General features: G+C 43.0%; 1 protein-coding gene across 1 annotated transcript in view; it reads right to left on the bottom strand.

Moving 5' to 3' along the window:
* Positions 1-23,284, bottom strand: part of LOC115156118 (signal transducer and activator of transcription 1-alpha/beta-like) — a 29,444-nt gene extending 6,160 nt beyond the window's left edge. Inside the window, exons 1-13 of the mRNA XM_029703435.1 lie at positions 23,076-23,284; positions 8,932-9,059; positions 8,054-8,198; positions 7,580-7,675; positions 7,182-7,271; positions 6,903-6,981; positions 6,547-6,656; positions 6,312-6,463; positions 5,984-6,142; positions 1,653-1,745; positions 1,353-1,412; positions 1,159-1,188; positions 975-1,065 (exon numbers count right to left, since the gene is read on the bottom strand). Of these exons, the coding sequence (XP_029559295.1) occupies positions 975-1,065; positions 1,159-1,188; positions 1,353-1,412; positions 1,653-1,745; positions 5,984-6,142; positions 6,312-6,463; positions 6,547-6,656; positions 6,903-6,981; positions 7,182-7,271; positions 7,580-7,675; positions 8,054-8,198; positions 8,932-9,059 (1,233 nt within the window). The 5' untranslated portion in view covers positions 23,076-23,284. The remainder of the gene's footprint in view (positions 1-974; positions 1,066-1,158; positions 1,189-1,352; positions 1,413-1,652; positions 1,746-5,983; positions 6,143-6,311; positions 6,464-6,546; positions 6,657-6,902; positions 6,982-7,181; positions 7,272-7,579; positions 7,676-8,053; positions 8,199-8,931; positions 9,060-23,075) is intronic.
* Positions 23,285-23,922: the final 638 nt, after the last annotated feature.

Genomic DNA, 23,922 nt, shown 5'->3' with positions numbered 1-23,922 from the left:
GAAGCAGCTGGTCATCGTTGTCTCTAATTGGGGATCATATTTAAGTTGTTGTTTTTCCCCACTAGTGTTTGTGGGAGATTGTTATGAGTTTATGCATGTAGCACCCCTTTGTCACGGTTTGTTGTTTTTGTTTATAGTTTATTGTCTGTCTTGCATAGTTTCACATAGAAATAAAGATGTGGAACGATACGCACGCTGTGCCTTGGTCTCTTTCATACGACACCCGTGACAGTAAGTCAATATGTCATTGTTGTAAATGTTTTGGCGCAAAACTGGTGGCAGTTGTGAAAAAAGTAAATAGTTGGAAAAGTTGCAGAGTTAATTGAAAATAATGAAAAATATGCTTTTTTTCATTAATTAGGCTATTTTCTCTTGAACCATATGGTCTATCCACTAGAAACTCATGGACACAGATATTAGACATCATTTTATACTATATATGAATAAACAATTGGAAAGTTACTAAATAATAAATTACCAAAGTTACCATAGATTACCTTTGATAAATTACTGGTAGCTTTGCAACCCTAGTCATTACAATATGAAGAATATATAACGCTATCATCATTGGTGTACAGCAGGGGTCCCCAATTACATTTTGCCGCAGGATGATCTTTTCTTGAGCGGTTGGTTGGGAGGGCCGGAACATAATTATAAATAACTTGTACACTGCAAATTGATCACAAGAAGCCCAAACAGATATAGTATTTGACAAAAACATAATCATTTCAAACCTTGATTACATTATGATATGATCAAACACGCCTCCCTACTTATGCATGGGAATACTTGGGAACAGATTTCCTAAAACAAAATCACTTTGAGCTAAATTCCAGGTGATTTTTGCAGTCTTTAATGCTCAGAAAACTTGGGGGGGGGGGGGGGGGGGGGGGGAACGCCTATTGGGGAACCCTGATGTACAGTATATCATATGTACAATATACAGTAAAACATCTGAATGTGCCAGTTCATACCAGGTGTCTGAATTCTGCTGCCAAGCTTCCATTGGACTCCTCCATGTTCATAACCTTAGTGTTGGTTCCCAAGATGTTGAATTTCCGGACCCTGGAAATTACGTAAAATCAGAGGAAATGTAATGACTACTAACTAGGCTACTTCAGGTTTAAGGAGGATAACAGAGACCAAAACATTTCCTACCCTCTCACTGTGTTCTTCTCAGTGACGTCCCTAAAGAAATACAATACATCAGTGACTGAAGCTTTGACTCTTGCCATTGATAAAATATAACAATGTAATACAACTGATTAAATATAACATTAAGCAGTTCCCAAAGCCATATGTGTACACGTGTGTATGTATATGGCTCTGGTACATACTTCTCATTCACTTACTTGTCAAACACAGCTTTGACTTTGAGCTGGTAGTTGAACTCCTGGAGCTTCACCAGGAGTCTGGAGATATTATCGGGTGCAAGAGTATTATGATACCAATAAAGTAATCACAATGCAAGCCAAATGACTATCAGGAACTAATGTGGATGTAAGAGTGTAGTGTTATGCTGTGGGTCTTAATTGAGGAGTTACAGCATGGATGGCTAACCAACACTCCTCTGGGTTTGCAGGCTTCTTCTAGCTACAAGTCAACACAGTTTTGTACATTGCGTTTGGAGTGTGTAGCGCTGGCGCAATCACCTGATTTTGACAGTGAACTGCAACCCAGTCTTCAGCACCATGGGTCTTTGAGGGTGAGTGGGCATACAGGGCTGTCTCTCCACCACGATAGAGCTAAAAGATAGACGCCACAAAAACATTCTGTCAAACATCCGATAATGACACTCCTATGGCACTCCACTAAAGCCTAGAGCAGGGATCATCAACTTCAGCTCGATTTCTTTCTTGAGTGGACAGTCGGGGAGCCGGAACATAATTACAAATAATTTGTAGACTGCTAATTGACCGCAAGAAGCCCAAAGGGATATAATATTTGACCAAAAGTATAATGTGGAAGGACCACCAGAGGGCAGGCTGCTCCCACGGACAGTAGCCCAGCATGTGAGTCAAGGTGATCAAAGGCAATTAAGCACAGCTGACGGTACTAACGAGCTATTCTCTTTCCCCTACAAGAAAGAGGAAGGAACCGTCAGAGAGGGGAGAAAGAAAAGAGTGTTTGCTTCTACAGAGGAGAGGACGTACCTTTCGGAAGGGAGAAGAAGGGGACACTCCACCTCTTGGGAATGGTCAACCCGGATCCGGACGACCACCCGAAGGGAGCTCTCCATGGAAGGACAGTGAAGGCGGTGACACACCCGTGATTTATGTTATAGTTTAAAGATACTCACCTTGTGTTCCTTGTTCTTGTGAAGAAGAAGATTTGTGTTTTCCTTGAGATATCATAATTTATTGTGTTGGAGTGTTTGAGAAGGAAAAATTACTTCAATAGAGAACTTTGTTCAATTAAGAAAACCTGCTCCTGACTCGTTTATCCCACCTTTCCGCTTTACAGCAACCTCCAAGTACTTGGTCCGCTCACATTGGTGGAGAATGCGGGCACTAGGTGGACGAGTGACACAAGGATAAGTGAGGAAAACAAAAATCTACCTGTAGACTCAGAGGAACCATTCAAGAAGGATGGATAATGCTCTACTACAACAGTTGATCACGGCCCAGCAGACAACCATAGAACTCATGCAACAACAGCTGAGCCGGCGAGAAGAACCGAGAGTAAAGCCGAGAGCGGCTGCTCATGCCATGTTACCTCGCCTTTCAAAGGAAGATGATATTGAGGCTTTCATCATGACATTCGAAAGGATGGCCACCGTGGCCCCCCACAGAATGGGTCAGTGCGTTAGCTCCTCTTTTGACCAGGATAGTCCAGGAAGCCTACTCTGACCTGGACCCCCGCAAAGCTGCTAAGTATGGGCGAATAAAAACCGAGATTCTGTCCCGGTGCCAGCTGACCGCCCGAGAAAGAGCTGTAAAGGTACATCAATGGACCTATATGGCCGTCCAACGAAACAGTGGCTGGAGCCCATGCCATAGAGACGCTTGTAGTGGACAAGACTTTGAGGGAATTACCCAGGGACTTAAAAAGGGTCGTGGGGCAAGCAAACCTGTTGTCAGCCGACGACATAGCCCAGGCTAAGGAAACGTACATCTACATGGGAGCTGTTAAAAGGGGAAACGGAGGACCGAAAGGACTCTGCCAAGCCTGTTCCTTGACTAACCCCGGAGATTCCGGTTCGAATAGAAGGACAAGACGTGGTAGCCATTCTCGACTCGGGAAGTATGGTTACGTTAGTGGAGGAGCAGATGGTGACCACAGCAACACTGCTACCAGACTAAGTAGCCATGTCCTGTGTCCATGGAGACACCCACTATTACCCCACCATGAGTCTGTCCATTCTCAACCCGAAAGGAAGGTGTACAGTCAGGGCGGGGGAAAGTACCCCAGCTGAAGGTGCCATTATTGATCGGGAGAGACTGTCCCCTATATAAGGAGCTTCGGCAGATGACGTTACGCACCGGACAACGGGGATTAGGTCTCTCTATCACACGCCAACAGCCGGGCCACCGTAGGGGGGCAGGAAAGCAGAAGGAAGAGAAGAGTGGTGTCCAGAGACGGGAAAAACTGGGACATGCTTCTGCCCCACTTAATGTTTGTCCTGTGAGAAGTACCCCAGGCGTTTACTGGGTTCTCCTCCTTGGAATTGCTCTACGGCAGGCCATGTCGAGGGATCCTCGACTTAGCCAAGGAGACATGGGAGGCCCAACTATGCCCGTTCCGGTCGACGATTGAACATGTTATACTGATGAGGGACCGGCTGTCGGCAGTCTGGCCCATAGTAAAGGAGCATATCGAGAAGGTGCAACGGACTCAAGGCCAGGCCTACCATAAGTCAGCGACACCCAGGGAGTTCACCGTGGGAGAGAAAGTGATGGTACTCGTGCCCACGGCCGAACACTGCTTGCTGGTGCAGTGGAGGGGGCCCTACGAGGTAATGGAAAGGGTCTCACCAGTCAATTACCTCATCAAGCAACCGGACAGGAAGAAGAAGGTCCAACTCTATCATATCAACCTGCTGAAGAAGTACCATGGGGGAGAGGAGGGTGTGGCTTTGATGGCCGTGGAGGAGTTCATCACCACCCTGGATTTGACAAAGGGATATTGGCAAGTGCCGGTGGCTCTGGAGGACCGCCCAAAGACTGCCTTTGCCACACTGGAAGGGCTTTTCAGTATGTGAGGATGCCCTTCGGACTGCATGGGGCTTTGGCAACTTTCCAACGCCTCATGGATGTCATTCTACGGCCCCATCAAGAGTACGCGGCGGCGTACATAGACGATGTGGTCATCCATAGCGAGGACTGGGATAGCCACCTCCTGCGACTACGGTCGGTGCTCGTGAGCCTGGAGGCTACAGGGCTGACGACCAATCCAAAAAAATGCTGCCTGGATCTGTCCGACGCGGAATACTTGGGATACACCGTGGGGAACGGAAAATACGTCCACAGGCAGAAAAGACCAGGGCCATTCGTGACTGGCCCCGGCCCCAGACGAAGCGGGACGTCTGAGCCTTCTTGAGGACAACGGGATATTATCGCCGTTTCATCCCTGGGTATGCAACCATTGCCAACCCCCTCACAAGCCTCATTAAGAAAAACCTGCCAAACCATGTAGCGTGGAAGGACAAGACTGAAGATGCCTTCCAGTTGCTAAAGGATAGCCTGTGCTCTGATCCCGTCCTGCAGGCTCCTGACTTCTCCCAAGAGCTCATTGTGCAGGTAGACGCCTCAGATACGGGGCTCGGAGACGTCCTAGCTCAGGGTGAAGGTGAAGCAGAGAGGCCTATTCTTTTTATAAGTATGAAGCTCAGTGATCGGGAACAGAGATATGCTACCACAGAGAAAGAGGCCCTAGTTATTAAGTGGGCCCTCGATTATCTCTGGTACTACCTACTCGTTACTGACCATGCTCCCCTCATGTGGATGGCCGGTAAGAGAAACAATAACAGAATAGCCAGATGGTTTCATGCTTAACAACCGTTATCGTTCCATGTCATCTACAGGGCTGGATCGAGGAACGGGAATGCGGACGCGTTGTCCCGACGTGACCAAGACGGCACGTCTGGTGCCCGGCTCTCCGGTCCGGTCCTAAGGGGGGAGGTATGTGGAAGGACCACCAGGGGGCAGGCAGCTCCAGTGGACAGTTGCCCAGCCCGGCATGTGAGTCAAGGTGGTCAGAGGCAATTAAGCACAGCTGACGGTACTAATGAGCAATTCTCTTTCCCCTACAAGAGAGAGGAGGGAACCGGCAGAGAGGGGAGAAAGAAAAGAGTGTTTGAGAGTTTCTACAGAGGAGAGGACGTACCTTTCGGAAGGGAGAAGAATGGGACATTCCACCTCTTGGGAATGGTCACCACGGATCTGGACGACCACCCAAAGGGAGCTCTCCACGGGAGGATCATGAAGGCGGTCACACACCCGTGATTTATGTTATAGTTTAAAGATACTCACCTTGTGTTCCTTGTTCTTGTGAAGACGAAGATTCAGTTAAGAAAACCTGCTCCTGACTCGTTTGTTCTACCTTTCCTCTTTAGAGCAAACTCCAAGTACTTGGTCCGCTGACAATAATCATTTCAAACCTTGCTTACATTTGTATACGATCACATGTCTCTCTATGTGTGGGAATACTTGGGAACAGATGAACAAAATAAAATCAGTTGGAGCTGATTTCATGGTATTTTTACAGTCTTCTGTATTTCCAACAATGACAATCTTTTTTTTTTGTTAACCTAGTAATAATACTTTTTTTGCTTAGAAAACTTGCGGGAGCAAATAAAACCACCTGCGGGCTGCCAGTTGGGGAACAGAGCCTAGAGTCGAGACATTAACACTGGGAGCTGACTCAAGTCTTCAGGTCTCAGGCAAAGTTAACTACCATTCAGTGAGTGAATACATGTTTAGCATGTGTATGTGATCCCTACAGGAACATAGACACATAGTAGGTGTCATAGAGCGGATCTCACTTGACAATGAGGTACTTGAACAGGGTGAGAGCGCGTTCCTCCAGAGCGCTTTTGCCCTGAGTGATGGGGTCATTCTCGTACGTGTACTTCTGTTCCAGCTCCTGGAGCTTCTTCAGCTGCTGACGCACCTGCTGTAAGCCCTCTGCCACAGCAGTGAACCTGCATACAGACAAAACAAACAAACACACACACACACAAACACACAGTGAATGAGGGTTGAAAATATTGCTGCTGAAAGTATTTGAACAAAGTTTAATATAAGGGTTCGGATATGAACTGGGCCTAGGGCTAGGGGCTAAAGCTAACATGGACTAGAGGCAGGGCTGACCAGATTTGTAGCTGGTCCAAACAGGCGTTAGGCGGACCACCGATGCAAGCTATCTGCTGTCTGTGCTTCCACTCAGGTACCTCCACTGTCACCAGGTTGAACTGGATCTGCTCGGCCAAGCACAAGATGTCAGAAATCTGATTCACCACCACCTATAGGTCAGGAGAAACAAACATCAGTCTAACCATACAGTGTACACACTCATGCAAGAACGCACGCGCACACACATTCCTACCCCTCTGGTTATGTTGAGTTTGATGAACATCTTTCTGATGACAATCTCCTCTTCGCGGATCTCTTTCCGTACCGCCTGTAACTGTGCCATCCCATTCACCTCTTGTTCCACTGACAATGACAGAATCAACATTTACATAGCGGTAAGCATTCACAATATGATAGTATAAGAAACATCTGGAATTTCACAGCACAGATGCTTCAGCCTGGAAACTAGTTTTAGTACAGTAGGAGTGAGATATGTTTTACAGTGCCTTCACATTGGCTAAAGCATATACAGATATGGCACCAATCTAGTCTTTTCTCCCAGACCCAGGCTATTGAAAGAGACTAGGACCAGGCTAACTCCTACAGTACCTCGGCTCTGCAGGGTCTTCTTCTTAAAGTCGTGTTCATCCTGTAGGTCCTCCAGTGACTTAATCTCATGCTCTGCACCCTGAAGAGGGCAGAAGTCACACATTTGAATGGTCATGTCTCATGATGGTGTTTGTGAAAAACATTTTCTACCCCTTTCGTAGGCTGTTCAACTGGTTATTGCTCATGTAGAATGACAAGACAATGGGCGGTGTCGTGGTAGGGTGCATGATAATAAATCCACATCACCAGTGACACATGATATTGTCCAAATGACCGCACCTGAACTCGGTTCCTCAGGTCTTTAACGTTGTTGTCCAGCTCCTTCTGTTTATCCAACACCATGTTGTTTGGTGTGGACCCCACGTTATCCTGACAAAAAAAATTCACAAACATTTGGTCTGGTTTCACACTCAGGTCACACTGAAATGCTCCGTCTGTTGCAGCAATAATCGAACATACAAATACAATATCAAAGGCAGTTTAACCAATATCTTTTTTATATCTATGCTGCTAAGAAATGTGCTGAAATATTAATTCTCCATGCAATAGCAACTTTTCTAAGAAGATGCATCATAATCACAATTCAGAACATGTGCACACACACACACACACACTACAACAGAAATACTCACAGAGTTCCATTAAGCAGTATGCAAAAGACAAGATCAGTGTCTCACCTCTTTTTTGATGATGGAGGCCAGGATCTTCTTCTCCTCTTTCAGACAGTTACAGATTATCATGGCCATCTGCAAGGGGTATTCCTGGAAGTGGTCCTGGGAAAAGTTTCTCAACTTTACATTTTACAATTTAAAGTTGACTTTGGTGTTCCTCAAGGATGTGTTCCAGGAACACTGTTCTTTCCTGCTCATAAACTCAAACAATGAAATGGTTATTTACTGGCTTAGAGAACCTAAGATTGTCTAACCTTACTCTGATTAGGACGGCTGACTCATTACATTAGCTTGAAACATTGTTGAAGCCCTTAATCCTTATTGGCCCTGATCTGACATTAAAACAAATCTTCAGAGTACCATTCTTTCTCATAAGAATCAAAACACCAGTCTAATAGAACAATACTCAATACTCAGCGCCTGAGTGTTTCCCTTATGTCAGTCCTTACAAATGAATTCAGAGTTCGACCCTGGCCTTACCTGCAGGTTGCGTTTAATCTTGCGTATATTGTGTTGCAACAGGAAGTTGTTCTCCAGGGCGAAGCGGCTGTACTGAATGTCCAATTGGGCCAGGAGGTCATGGAAACGGACCGCTGCAAGAGAAACGCTGGTGGCCACCATGTCCCTGAAGGGGGTCAACCAAAAGGACTTAAAAATTGTCATCCTTTGAAATGAAAGCAACCAGCCCACGGAACACAGTAATTGCAAAAACGACTAGCTGGAGTCATCTGAGCAGTTGGCTTCTGAGCCCTCACCCGCTAGTGACTGAATGCTGATATACTTGGTTCTGACTCGCTACAGGCTGTCCGGCAAGAATGGTACGGATGCATCTCAGTCCAGGAATTGTATTAATCTTTATCACCACCACACATAGTAATCACATACACAATCTTCTTTTACACTAGGAATGAACTTGTGGTTATCGCGGATGCACTGCCAAACACTTCTAGTAAAACACACTGATAACTTGGTCGGCAGCCAAATTTGCTATAACCACTCTGAGCTAGAGTGGGCAGGGCCAGAGTCCAAATGCGGGCACGCTGATTGGCACAAAGGAATTACTTTTTTTTGCAATAATTTGTGAGGTGAAAGTTGTGAGGTGAAAAAGGTCAACAAACTTACACCAACGACAACTAACATTTCAAGTAGTCCACAACCTTTACAAGCATGTTACTTTTACTTTCAGTTTTCTTATTACAGTAGTTGGCGCAGGCTTTCTAGATCTAGATTAAAAAGGCCAAACAAAGCACAATACATCATGAGAGCAGTTGCACCACAGCCTTCAAATGCATCTACACATACTGACTGTGTAAACTACACACCACTTGGCAGTCTGTTGCTTACTGCGGCTCACTCACCAGTCATGGCTCTCTATCCAGGCACTGAGGTACTGGCGGATCTCCATAGGGAAAGTATCATCATACAGCTGGTCCACCTGCTCCAGGTACTTGGAGTCTAGCTGCTGCAGCTGGAACCACTGGGCCATCTAGAAACCAGGGACAGGGAATGGCAATCAGTGTTTTCCTGTATCATTCCATAGGCACCTCAGTATGGAGGTCAGAGGATAACCAGTATAGTGGGAAACACAGTACAATATGTAGCCTACTAACTGTTGCATGCCATATTTATCGCCAACTGCACATACAGGCTGCATTGTAATCCTTTGCACAGGTCAAACTGTGTTTACTTTCAGATGCTGTGATCAAATCGTCACCACGTCCACGTATGACTACAGCCATGTACACCAGGGTTGGGCTCAGTCCGATTTTCATGTCTGAAAATTCAGGAAGCGAATTGAAATATCGTCACAGAAAACAATGGGTAATTTTTAATTAATTAATTGAATTTCAATTTACTTCTTGAATTGAAAACTGAATTGAGAACTCTGACGTACTATTAGTCAGCTATAAGCTTCTTTAGTCTTTGGAGGGTTGAGGAAGAGAGGTAGCTACTCTATAGTAGGCTACTGCTGGGTAAGACCAAAGTTGCTTAACAGGATCCTGCCAGAATAGGTTTTATGTGACATTCTCTTTGTATTACATTCTGTGTAACTCAGTGAATGGGTATAGTTTAATTAAACTAGGGTTTGTAGGCTGAAATCAAATTGAAGTGCATTTTACTTTTCCTGAAATATCACATATTGATTTGTGCAGCAGCATGTCCCGTGTAGACTGATGGTGTAGAAATGTGATCTAAAAAGCAGCACAACAGTGTGCCTGATGATGGTGAACCTGGCTGAGAAATGAATTAGTGGAGCTGTTGCCATCTTGGGTATTTCATACAGAGGTAAAGTAGGTTTTATATCAGACATTCAACAACCATTCACCATTAGCCTATTTAAACGTTGACAACAATTTCCATTCCTCTCAGATTACTACACTTAATAAAAATATAAACGCAACATGTAAAGTGTTGATCCCATGTTTCATGAGCTGAAATAAAAGATCCCAGAAATGTTACATATGCACAAAAAGCTTATTTCTCTCAAATGTTATGTACTAATTTGTTTATATCGCTGTTAGTGAGCATTCCTCCTTTGCCAAGATAATCCTTCCACCAGACAATTGTGGCATATCAAGAAGCTGATTAAACAGCATGATCATTACACAGGTGCACTTTGTACCTGGTACAATAAAAGGCCACTCTAAAATGTAGTTTTGTCACACAACACAATGCCACAGATGTCTCAAGTTTTGAGGGAGCATGGAATTGGCATGCTGACTGCAGGAATGTCCACCAGAGCTGTTGCCAGAGAATTTTATGTTCATTTCTCTACCATGAGCCGTCTCCAACGTCCTGTCCTGCAGCTCAGATCAGAAGGATGACTGCATCTTTGACACAGCATTATTATTAACTTGACCATGCTTAAAGACACAGTATATTCAATGTCTGATTTCTTATTGTTACCCATCTACCAATCACTGCCCTTCTTTATGAGGCTTTCGAAAAGCTCCCTGGTCTTTATACTTGAATCTGTGCTTGAAATTCAAGACTTGACTGAGGGACCTTAAATATGGTGTTTGTATGAAGAACAAAGGAAGGTGTAGAGATTCAAAAATGATGGCAACCCCTATTATTTCATACAGAGTGATTCCATATAAATGTACTATTTGTAAGAGTATTCTAAGACAAATATGCTTGTCTGTATTTTTTTCCATTTCAAAATATGTTAATTTCACATGTTGAAGATCTAGATCATGAATATTCAGCTTTCAAATAAACAACGCAGAGGACTAGACGTCAAGAGGGCTAGAGAGCAATGGAACTAGTGTTTTTCAGTTCAACATCTGTTTCAGATCTGTGTAGGATTCCAAGCTGGGACTCATAGCTACATGTGGCAAGTTCTCATTGGTCTAAATTGTCTATACATTGAGCCTGAAACGGGCTACTTGGTATTTGGCCATTGGCCCAATTTTATTGCAATGAATTCTAATTGGTCAACCACAGTCTAGGCTTGGGTAAAAACTACATCCGGTCTCTTTGTTCAGTGGAGAAAACACTGAGGATAGGGAAAAATACTTTCCAGCATAACAACTATGATTTGTTCTCTTTGAATACATATATTTTTCTCCCCCTGATTTGCTTTGGGGTCTGTGTTATTGAAAAATAACATCAACTGCTAACAGCTTCACAACAAAACTTGCTTCATTCTATAGCTAGAGGGCTCCTTATATCGCCAGGAGTGAAAAGTATAACACATTTTTTGTCTTCATCTGTTGTGGTCTAGTACTGTCTTTTTGCTAGCTAGGGCCATCTATTTTAAGTGCTGCCCGATTTCCCAGTGGCCCACTTGGTGTGTGAACTGCTGGCTGCTCATAATTTGCAGATAGCTGTTAACACATCAACAAGGATCAAGGGGCAGGGCAATTTGTGACTTGTTTTGGTAATCAGTGGCTGCATTGGGGGGGGGGGAGTGGTTTCACCTAGGGCTGTTGCGATGACCGTGTTAACCTCTCTAGGGTAGGGGGAAGTATTTGCACGGCCGGATAAAAAACGTACCCGATTTAATCTGGTTATTACTACTGCCCAGAAACTAGAATATGCATATGATTATTAGCTTTGGATAGAAAACACTCCAAAGTTTCTAAAACTGTTTGAATGGTGTCTGAGTATAACAGAACTCATTTGGCAGGCCAAAACCTGAGAAGATTCCTTACAGGAAGTGCCCTCTCTGACCATTTCTTGGCCTTCTACACTCTCTTTATTGAAAACTGAGGATCTCTGCTGTGACGTGACACTTCCTACGGCTCCCATAAGGCGGCAGAACGGTGAATGATGCCTTTGGAGCCCCTGGCTGAAAAACAGTAGCGCATTTGGATAGTGATCGATCAGAGAACAATGAGACTGGGGCGCATGCACATGCCGACACCATGTTTTTATTTTTTCGTCTTTGAACGAAAACAGGGTTTCCCGGTCGGAATATTATCGCTTTTTTACGAGAAAAATCGCATAAAAATGTATTTTAAACAGCGGTTGACATGCTTCGAAGTACGGTAATGGAATATTTAGAAATGTTTTGTCACGAAACGCGTCGGGCGTCACCCTTCGGATAGTGTCTTGAACGCACGAACAAAACAGAGGATATTTGAACATAACTATGGATTATTTTGAACCAAACCAACATTTGTTATTGAAGTAGAAGTCCTGGGAGTGCATTCTGACGAAGAACAGCAAAGGTAATAACATTTTTCTTATAGTAAATCTGAATTTGGTGAGGGCCAAACTTGGTGGGTGTCAAAATAGCTAGCCCGTGATGGCAAGCTATCTACTCAGAATATTGCAAAATGCGCTTTTTCCGAAAACCTATTTTAAAATCGAACATAGCGATTGCATAAAGGAGTTCTGTATCTATAATTCTTAAAATAATTGTTATGTTTTTTGTGAACGTTTATCGTGAGTAATTTAGTAAATTCACCGGAAGTTTGCGGTGGGTATGCTAGTTCTGAACGTCACATGCTAATGTAAAAAGCTGGTTTTTGATATAAATATGAACTTGATTGAACAAAACATGCATGTATTGTATAACATAATGTCCTAGGATTGTCATCTGATGAAGATCATCAAAGGTTAGTGCTGCATTTAGCTGTGGTTTGGGTTTATGTGACATTATATGCTAGCTTGAAAAATGGGTGTCTGATTATTTCTGGCTGGGTACTCTGCTGACATAATCTAATGTTTTGCTTTTGTTGTAAAGCCTTTTTGAAATCGGACAGTGTGGTTAGATTAACGAGAGTCTTGTCTTTAAAATGGTGTAAAATAGTCATATGTTTGAGAAATTGAAGTAATAGCATTTCTAAGGTATTTGAATATCGCGCCACTCGATTACACTGGCTGTTGAGTAGGTGGGACGCAAGCCCTAGCCCATAGAGGTTATAGGTCTTACTCACATCGCCTGCGGAGATAGTGATCACACAGTCGTCCGGAACAGCTTATGCTCTCATGCATGTTTCAGTGTTACATGCCTCAAAGCGAGCATAGAAGCTATTTAGCTCGTCTGGTAGGCTCGTGTCACTGGGCAGCTCTCGGCTGTGCTTCCCTTTGTAGTCTGTAATAGTTTGCAAGACCTGCAAGCCGGTGTAGTACTATTCAATTTTAGTCCTGTATTGACGCCTTGCCTGTTTGATGGTTCGTCGGAGGGCGTAGCAGGATTTCTTATAAGCTTCCGGGTTAGAGTCCCGCTCCTTGAAAGCGGCAGCTCTACCCTTTAGCTCAGTGCGAATGTTGCCTGTAAATCCATGGCTTCTGGTTGGGGTATGTACGCACAGTCACTGTGGGGATGACATCCTCAATGCACTTATTGATAAGTGACTGATGTGATGTACTCTTCAATGCCATCGGAAGAATCCCAGAACATATTCCAGTCTGTGCTAGCAAAACAGTCCTGTAGTTTAGCATCTGCTTCATCTGACCACTTTTTTATAGATAGTCACTGGTGCTTCCTGCTTTAATTTTTGCTTGTAAGCAGGAATCAGGATCGAATTATGGTCAGATTTGCCAAATGGAGGGCGAGGGAGAGCTTTTTATATGTCTCTGTGTGTGGAGTAAAGGTGATCTAGAATATTTTTCACTCTGGTTGCACATTTAACATGCTGATAGAAATTGGGTCAAACTGATTTAAGTTTCCCTGCATTAAAGTCCCCCGCCACTAGGAGCGCCGCCTCTGGATGAGCATTTTCCTGTTTGCTTATGGCGGTATACAGCTCATTTCAGTGTGGTTTTAGTGCCAGCATCGGTCTGTGGTGGCATGTAGACAGCTATGAAAAATACAGATGAAAACTCTATAGGTAGATAGTGTGGTCTATAGCTTATCATGGGATACTCTTCCTCAGGCGAGCAAAGCCTCGAGACTTCCTTAGATATTGTGCATCAGCTGTTGTTTACATATATGCATAGACCCCCGCCCTGTGTCTTACCAGAGGCTGCTGTTCTATCCTGCCGATAGAGTGTATAACCCGCCAGCTGTATGTTCTTAATGTCGTCGTTCAGCCATGATTTTACAGTTTTTATGCTTTCAGTTCGTCCCATTTATTTGCCAGCATTTGAACGTTAGCTAGCAGGACGGTAGGCAAAGGCAGATTAGCCACTCGTCGCCTGATCCTCCCAAGGCACCCCAATCTTTTAACGCAATTAGTACAGAGAGGTGTGCTCTCCACCTCTGCTAGGCAATTAGCAATTATTGTTAGTTCTTCCGTCTCCCCTGGTTTCTCAGTGGCAGCTGTAAACGGCGGTTGTGTCAATGGCGGTTTTGTTGCAAACTTAGACCGCCACCGAAACAAAGACGGTTCTGCCGAGTTGTTATGGGGAGTTATTCGAGAAAGGGCTCCACACCACTCTCTCACTTGAGTATCTTACCTAGTTATTTAGAGATGATCTAGTTTTGCTCTTTTATAGCTTTGTCAAATTTGTGTATGTTTTCTATATCTGTTCTCACCTCTCACTGAACACTCCCCGCCCCTTGGCTGCTACCCTTTAATTTATGTACTCTGCGCGCACAACCCATGTGGAATTCCGGGTCTCTGACAGCATTTGGAACTGCCAATCTGTGGTCAAGAACGCTGAGTTCACCTCAGCCTATGCTTCCCTTCAGTCCCTTGACTTTTTGGCCCTGATGGAGACATGGATCACCCCAGAGAACACTGCTACTCCAGCTGATCTTTCTTCAACTCACTATGTTTTCTCTCATAGTCCAAGAGCATCTGGTTGTTGCGGTGGTGTCACAGGTCTACTCATTTGACAGCATGGAGATTTTCTCTTTCCTCCCTCTCTCACCTGTCCATCTCCTCATTTGAATTCCATGCTATCACTGTAACTTGTCCCCTCAAACTTAACATTATTGTCATCTATCGCCCACCAGGTGCCCTTGGAGAGTTCCTCAATAAGCTTGACACCTTGATAAACTAATTTCCTGACGATGGCTCACCACTCTTCGTACTTGGCGACTTCAACCTCCCGACATCTGCCTTTGATTCATTTCTTCCAACTCTCTCTTTCCCCTCCTTGCCACTTTTGACCTCACCCTTTCCCAATATCTTCCAACTCACAAGGCAGGCTATATTCTTTACATCATCTTTATTTGAGGCTGCTCGCCTACTAATCTCACTGCAACCCCCCTACAGGTCTCTGATCATTACTTTGTTTACTTTTCTGTCTCCCTTTCCTCCAACCCTAATCACTCAGCCCCTACTCAGATGGTCATGCACCTTTACAATCTTCGCTCTCTCTCTCCCACTACTCTCTCCTCTCCTATCCTATCATCTCTTCCTTCTGCTAAATCCTTCTCCCTTCTGTCTCCTGATTCTGCCTCGTTGACTCTACTCTCCTCCCTTTACGCTTCCTATGACTCGCACTGTCCCCTTTCCTCCCGGCCGGCTCGGCCCTCCCCTCCTACTCCGTGGCCGAGTAACTCATTGCGAGCTTACAAAACAGGGCTGCGGGCAGCTGAGCGAAAAGGGAGGAAAACTAAACTTCTGAAGGACCTATCATCCTTTCACTCCCTCCTCTATACCTTCTCTTTCTCTGTATCCTTTGCTAAAGCCACTTTCTTACCCTAGGAAACTATTTTACACCTTCTCCCCCCTGCTTAATCCTCCACCTCCCGCCTCCCTCTCTGCGGACGACTTTGTAAACCACTTTGAAAAAAGGTTGACGACATCCACTACTCATTCACTCAGCCTACTTTTCTCCTTCCCCCCTTCTGACACCCAGGTGACGACACGCATCTCTGCGAGCCTGGCAAATATCTCAACTTGGATGTCGGCCCACCACTTCAAGCTCAACCTCGACAAGACGGAACTGCTCTTCTTCCCGGGGAAGGCCTACCTGCTCAAAAAACACTCTCCATCACAGTTGACAACTCCGCAGTGTCACCCTTCCAGAGTGCAAAGAACCTTAGCGTGACCCTGGACAACACCCTGTTGGTCTCTGCAAACATCAAAGCACTGACCCGCTCCTGCAGGTTTATGCTCTACAACATCCATAGAGTTACTGCAACTCGCTGTTGGCTGGGCTCCCCACTTGTGCAATCAAACTGCTGCAACATATCCAGAATGCAGCAGCCCAACTGCAGAACCTTCCCAAGTTCTGTCATGTCACCCCGCTCCTCCGCACACTCCACTAGCTTCCAGTTGAAGCTCACATCCAAGAGGCACTGCCCCTCCCTACCTTCAGGCTACACCCCACCCCGCTCAGCCCAGGCCAAGCATTTCTCTGTCCTGGCACCCCAATAGCGGAACCAGCTTCCCCCTGAATCATAGACAGCAGAGTCCCTGCCCATCTTCCAAAAACATCTGAAACCCTACCTATTCAAACCAGGATCTTAAATAATATTTATACAGATGAAGTCGGAAGTATACATACACCTTAGCCAACTATATTTAAACTCAGTTTTCACAATTCCTGACATTTAATCCTCGTAAAAATTCCCTGTCTTAGGTCAGTTAGGATCACCTCTTTATTTTAAGAATGTTAAATGTCAGAACAATAGTAGAGAATTATTTATTTCAGCTTTTATTTCTTTCATCACATTCCCAGTGTGTCAACAGTTTACATACACTCAATTAGTATTTGGTAGCATTGCCTTTAAATTGTTTAACTTGGGTCAAACGTTTTGGGTAGCCTTCCACAAGCTTCCCACAATAAGTTGGGTGAACTTTGGCCCATTCCTCCTGACAGAGCTGGTGTAACTGAGTCAAGTTTGTAGGCCTCCTTGATGGCACACACCTTTTCAGTTCTGCCCACAAAATGTCTATAGGATTGAGGTCAGGGCTTTGTGATTGCCACTCCAATACCTTGACTTTGTTGTCCTTAAGCCATTTTGCCACAACTTCAGCTTGCAAGCCTCCCCCTTTTTCCTCCAAACATAATGTTGGTCATTATGGCCAAACAGTTATATTTTTGTTTCATCAGACCAGAGGACATTTCTCCAGAAAGTATGATCTTTGTCCCCATGTGCAGTTGCAAACCATAGTCTGGCTTTTTTATGGTGGTTTTGGAGCAGTAGCTTCTTCCTTGCTGAGCGGCCTTTCAGGTTATGTCGATATAGGACTTGTTTTACTGTGGATATAGATACTTTTGTACCTGTTTCCTCCAGCATCTTCACAAGGTCCTTTGCTGTTGTTCTTGGATTGATTTTCACTTTTCGCACCAAAGTACGTTCATCTCTAGGAGACAGAATGCGTCTCCTTCCTGAGTAGTGTGACGGCTGCATGGTCCCATGGTATTTATACTTGCGTACTATTGTTTGTACAGATGAACGTGGTACCTTCAAGCGTTTGGAAATTGCTCCCAAGGATGAACCAGACTTGTGGAGGTCTTGGCTGATCCTTTTGATTTTCCCATGATGTCAAGCAAAGAGTTTTAAGGTAGGCCTTGAAATACATCCACAAGTACACCTCCAATTGGCTCAAATGATGTCAATTAGCCTATCAGAAGCTTGTAAAGCCATGACATCATTTTCTGGAATTTTCTAAGCTGTTTAAAGGCACAGTCAACTTAGTGTATGTAAACTTCTGACCCACTGGAATTGTGATACAGTGAAATAATCTGTCTGTAAACAATTGTTGGAAAAATTACTTGTGTCATGCACAAAGTAATGTCCTAACCGACTTGCCAAATCTATAGTTTGTTAACAAGAAATTTGAGGAGTGTTTTAATGACTCCAACCTAAGTGTATGTAAACTTCCGACTTCATTAAGTAGTATATATGTGTGTGTATATATATATATATACACACACACACACACACACACACACATAACCGTTCAAAATTTTGGGGTCACTTAGAAATGTCTTTTAAAGAAAAGCACATATTTTGTCCATTCAAATAACATCATATTGATCAGAAATACAATGTAGACATTGCTAATGTTGTAAATGACTATTGTAGCTGGAAACGTGTCATTTTATGGAATATCTACAATTGGCGTAGAGGCCCATTATCAGCAGCCATCACTCCTGTGTTCCAATGGCACATTGTGTTAGCTAATGCAAGTTTATCATTTTAAAAGGCTAATTGATCATTAGAAAACCATTTTGAAATTATGTTAGCACAGCTGAAATCTTTTGTGTTGATTAAAGAAGCAATAAACTGGCCTTCTTTAGACTAGTTTAGCATCTGGAGCATCAGCATTTGTGAGTTCGATTACAGGCTCAAAATGTCCAGAAACAAATAACTTTCTTCTGAAACTCGTCAGTCTATTCTTGTTCTGAGAAATTAAGGACATTCCATGCGAGAAATTGCCAAGAAACTGAAGATCTCGTACAACGCTGTGCACTACTCCCTTCACAGAACAGAGCAAACTGGCTCTAACCAGAATAGAAAGAGCAGTGGGAGGCCCCGGGGCACAACTGAGCAAGAAGACAAGTACATTAGAGTGTCTAGTTTGAGAAACAGACACCTCACAAGTCCTCACCTGACAGCTTCATTAAATAGTACCCTCAAAACACCAGTCTCAACTTCAACAGTTAAGAGGCGACTCCAGGATACTGGCCTTCTAGGCAGAGTTCCTCTGTACAGTGTCTGTGTTCTTTTGCCTATCTTCATCTTTAATTTTTATTGGCCAGTCTGAGATATGGCTTTTTCTTTGCAACTTTGCCTAGAAGGACAGCATCCCGGAGTCACCTCTTCACTGTTGACGTTGAGACTGGTGTTTTACGGGTTCTACTTAATGAAGCTGCCAGTTGAGGACTTGTGAGGTGTCTGTTTCTCAAACTAGACACTCTAATGTACTTGTCCTCTTGCTCAGTTCTGCACCGGGGCCTCCCACTCCTGGATAAGAGCGTCTGCTAAATGACTAAAATAAATGTAATGAAAGACATTATGTGAATAACTGCAATTGTGTTGAGCAGGGCAGAGGTGTAGGAGGTTGATGCTCTCTCTGCCACTGCTTGACGAAGACAGAGGAATTGGGGATCTGAAACCCAAGATGACTGCCAGTGATTGGCTGACCCCATGGTGTGTTAAGGCACCTGGCACCCTGGTCACTAGCAAGCAATCAGTTTGGAAAGTTACAGTTTGTCTCTGAAAAAGGGCGATGAAGTGGGGTGCAAAGAGTCACAAGCAGGTAATTCTGTAACACCATTTGTGACTAATTTCAGGAAACTAGGCGTATGTCGCAGGTCACGACTTCACACAAGAGCCATTTGAAGATAATCTTTTTTTTTATCAAATGCGTTTTTTTGCCTTCTGGAACAGGTGAACACTTTGTGTGCCTTAATAACACACTTGTATGCCATCTGTAAATACGAATACAATTGTTAAATTACGAGCCTAGTTGGTTTAGCCACAGAAAAAGTCAGCAACCTTCACGCTAGCCATGATTAGCTGAGATAATGAGTGGGCTGGACATGTCGAGAGATGAGTTCGGATTGGTCTGCCATATAGCACGCTTCTGTCTATTTGAGTTGGTTAGTATGTGTAGGTAATCCTGTCTAACGTGGCTTTAAAAAATATTGCTTAGTAGAACTGCATAAGTGTTGCTCTCAACTTTCTGGAGGACCAAGTTTTGAAATCAGTGGAATTAGAGTATGGCGAAAACACCTGTCTCTGGATTACATCTTCAAGCTAAGGGCAACCATGGCATCCGTGACAGGGAGAAGAGTCCAACCATGATGTATACGGGTAAGATAGTGTAGCTAGCTACATTTTCAGTTATTACATGTTTCTAATTTTGACAAAGTTGTTTTCATTTGAAGTTAAAGTGTACTGTTAGCTAGCTAATGTTAGCTGGCTGGCTCGCTAGCTAACGTTACTTGTATGATCTTATTAGCCGTATCTCAGAGCCATTTGTTTTCAAATCAAATCAAAGTTTATTTGTCACATGCGCCGAATACAACAGGTGTAGACCTTACAGTGAAATGCTTACTTACAGGCTCTAACCAATAGTGCGAAAAAAAGGTGTGTGTGTGTGTGTGTGTGTAGGTAAGTAAAGAAATAAAACAACAGTAAAAATACATTTGAAAATAAGAGTAGCAAGGCTATATACAGGCACCGGTTAGTCAGGCTTATTGAGGTATGGTTAAAGTGACTATGCATATATGATGAACAGAGAGTAGCAGTAGCTCAAAAAGAGGGTTTGGCAGGTGGTGGGACACAATGCTTTGCTTGTTATAGCTTAATGTTAGCTAGCTAACATTGAACCCGGTTGGTTAGCTACCTGCAGATTCATGCACATGAGTTGTGATTATGGTTCATTGTTTAGCTAGCTAGCTACATGTCTTAACAAAACACTCCACTATGCAAGTGTCCATTTTAATAGAATGTCACTGCAACAACTGTTAGCCAGTTCGCTTGGGTGCTTGACTGCTGTTGTTAGGACAGAACGCTCAGATCAACACTTAAAGAGATTGATGGAGCTAAAGCTTAAGAGGGTGTGAACAATGCTGAATGGGTGAAGACAAAGTGAAGACAAAGAAGAGCTCTCCAGCAGGTACTAAAACATTCAAAGGCCATTTCCTCAAAAGTGAGGTCACAAGTTTATCAACTTTCAAAGCAGAATTACTTTCCCATTGTTCCTAAAATTCAGTGTATGCTATACTATTTTGTAGCTCTGTGTCTCTGTTTTAATCCAATGTAAAAAACACCATTTCAAATTGATACATAAGACCGAATCAAGGCGGTCAGTCACACTTGTACAGCCGAAACTTGTATGGCGGTGATGGCTTGCGTCAGTTCCATTGAGGGTTTGGTTTGAATAATTTGGATTTAGTTTTATGTTTCTATGACAATCCATGAAAACGTTATAGTGGATAAGAAATTTAAATTCAATTTTCTATGATTTTATTATTTCTATCAAATCAACACTTGACTTTTTATGCAAGTCAAAGGTTGTAAAAGTAGGCCAGACCTTTTTAGAATTAGCACCTGTTTTGATATGAAAATCCATGAAACATTCATTAAGGATAACAGATTTAAATGCATTTATATGATTTGATTATTTATATCAAAACACTTATTTTTATGCAAATCAACGGTTGTAAAAGTAGACCAGACTTTTTTTTTACTAATTTGACTTTTATTTGAGGTTTCTGTAAGAATTATTAAAACAGTTATTGCAATTAAAAAGGTTAAAAAACAATAACCACATCCCTTAGACACTCAAGGACCCTTTCACCCCAGTCCCTAACTAAAACATTACCTCTTGAAAGATCCTTTGTAGTAATCAGAGAGGAATGGAAATTGTTGTCAACGTTTAAATAGGCTAACCACAAATGTCTGTTGAATGTCTGAGATACAACCTACTTTACCTCGTGGATTAAATTTCATGGTGAACTCCCTCCATGTCACGCTGCTGCAAATCACATTCACAGAAAATGTCTATGCACTTCACTTAAATTCCAGTCTACCAGAAGAGGCTGCCAGTCAATTATTTAGTCTAACTTTAGTCACGGACAGCGGAGCTGAATAAACAGGCTTAGTAAAAGTCAGCCAGTCATGGACAGAAACTCCTGTCAACACAGAAAAATATGTCTTTACAAAAAAAACACAGAGGACATACTGCAGCGTTTCCTGCACTGATGAACAGGACTGTTTTTATTAGTACATTAGATTATGCATTGAACCGTTGAGTGTACTGTGTCTCCTATTAAGAGAAAATCTATTAAAGTTACCTGTTCCAAATTAAGGATTTACAACCATTGTCACATACTGACTGATTGGACTACTGCAACTCACTGTTGGCTGGGCTCCCTGCTTGTGCCATCAAACCCCTGCAATTTATCCAGAACGCTGCAGCTTTCCTGGTGTTCAGCCTTCCCAAATTCTCCCATGTCACCAAATTCACCCGCTCTTCCGCTCACTCCACTGGCTTCCCAGTCGAAGCCACATCCACTACAAAACTATGGTACTTGCCTCCAGAGCAGCCTCAAAGCAACCTTCAGGGTCTGCTCAAACCCTACACTCCAATGCTAGGGTGGCAAGTAGCCTAGCGATTATAGCATTGGGCCACTAATCAAAAGGTTGCTGGTTCGAAAACCTGAGCCAACAACGTGAAAAATCTGGCGATGTGCTATAATTTGCTCCAGGAGCGCCGTGCTACTATGGCTGACTCTGTAAAAACAACACATTCCACTGCACCCATCTAGTGTATGTGACCATAAAACCTGAGTATTCTGGTCTCTTGGTTCTCCCACACCTACAGCCCAGTCCAAGCTCTTCTCTGGGCTGGCAACCCAATGGCGGAACCAGCTTCTCCCTGAAGCTAGGGCAGACTAACTTTGCTGATAGCTACTTTATTGAGGAATAATCAATGGTGGAAAAAGTACCCAATTGTCATACTTGACTAAAAGTATAGATACCTTAATAGAAAGTTACTCAAGTAAAAGTGGAAGTCATCCAGTAAAATACTAGAGTAAAAGTCTAAAAGTATGTGGTTCTAAATATACTTAAGTATCAAAACTAAAAGTATAAATCATTTCAAATGTATTATATTAAGCAAAGCAGACGGCACCATTTTGAAGTGTGTGAATTGGACCATTTTCCTGTCCTGTTAAGCATTCAAAACGTAAGAGTACTTCTGGGTGTCATCAAAAATGTAGAGCGTAAAAAGTACATTATTTTCAATGTAAAAATCTGTCGTTCTGCCCCTGAACAAGGCAGTTAACCCACTGTTCCTAGGCCATCATTGTAAATAAGAATTTGTTCTTAACTGACGTGCCTAGCTAAATAAATACAATTTACAAAGAAAATACATTAAAAAAGCATAATAACAAATCCAAGCAATTTGCAACTTCAATTGCAGAAATTGAAGTTGCAAATTGTCTCTTTTGTGACAAAAAATAAATAAATGAAATGTACACATTAAATATCATCATATCAATAATATAAGAAAATGTAAGTGTTATTATTAGCAAGTATACTTTCAGTTTCACTCTTTCCTTGATTTGGTTTCCTTTGAAACTATGTTTTGGTCAAAATTCCCTGCATGCGCAATGCTTTTTTGGGGGTGTGTTTTACCTAGGTAATGATTGCTGTAAGAACCAGGTAAATTCAGTAACCTGCACCTACCTTGAATAACGTTGAAAACGGTACGAAAAGGTGATGTCAAGATAAATGGGAAAGGTCCCCTCCACTTCACCAGCCTGGTGGCTCAGACAACATATGATATTAATATTTGTATTGTCAATATAATAATTCTGAAAATACCAGCTTTTATATGAACAGCTGTTCAATGGCACAACCCATACGCGATAAAGCCTGTCATAGCTAAGCTTTTGCAATGGTTGACGCCCATAGTAGTAGAGGACCAATCAAAGTACATATGCGTTTTAGCACTGCTCTTTCTATTCGGCAACCTCCCTCGTCAGACTGAAATCAGAAACTTCAAATTAAAAACGCAACTTATTCAGAGCGTAAATAGAAACCTAACATATTATTGAACACATAAACGTTGGAAGTAATTCCACAGCTATTTGCTGGGTAGTTCATCCTGTACTCCAATGACATGTTAAAAATGAACAATAGTGCACTTATTACAATTGCTCGGCAAAGTTCAAGAGTCTGACAGTCACATATTCCTCTTTGCAAACGCGCTGCGGTTTCTGTCGGAGGGAGTAGCCGGAGATGATGGAATGACTGTGTACAAACCACGTGGTTTCCGAGAAGGCGAAAGTAGAAGGAGCCACTGATAGGAAACATACTATAAAAAGGCAATGTCTAGATGGGATACAGCTGTTGTCATATATGACGTAAATTAATTAATTGTTTTATTATTATTTTTCGCAAATCCCTAACCCTTTATCTAACTTTAACCTAATTATCCTTGCCTGCTACGTTAATAACCCAACCTGCTGTTTACCTTCTCCTGAACCTGCTAGGAAAATGTGTCCCTTCTTGACAAAACCCTATAGAACGA

This window comes from Salmo trutta, chromosome 20, assembly GCF_901001165.1.
Source record: "Salmo trutta chromosome 20, fSalTru1.1, whole genome shotgun sequence".
NCBI lineage: Eukaryota > Metazoa > Chordata > Actinopteri > Salmoniformes > Salmonidae > Salmo > Salmo trutta.
Note: the sequence above shows the minus strand (reverse complement) of the source record. Positions and strands in the feature narration are given on the sequence as shown.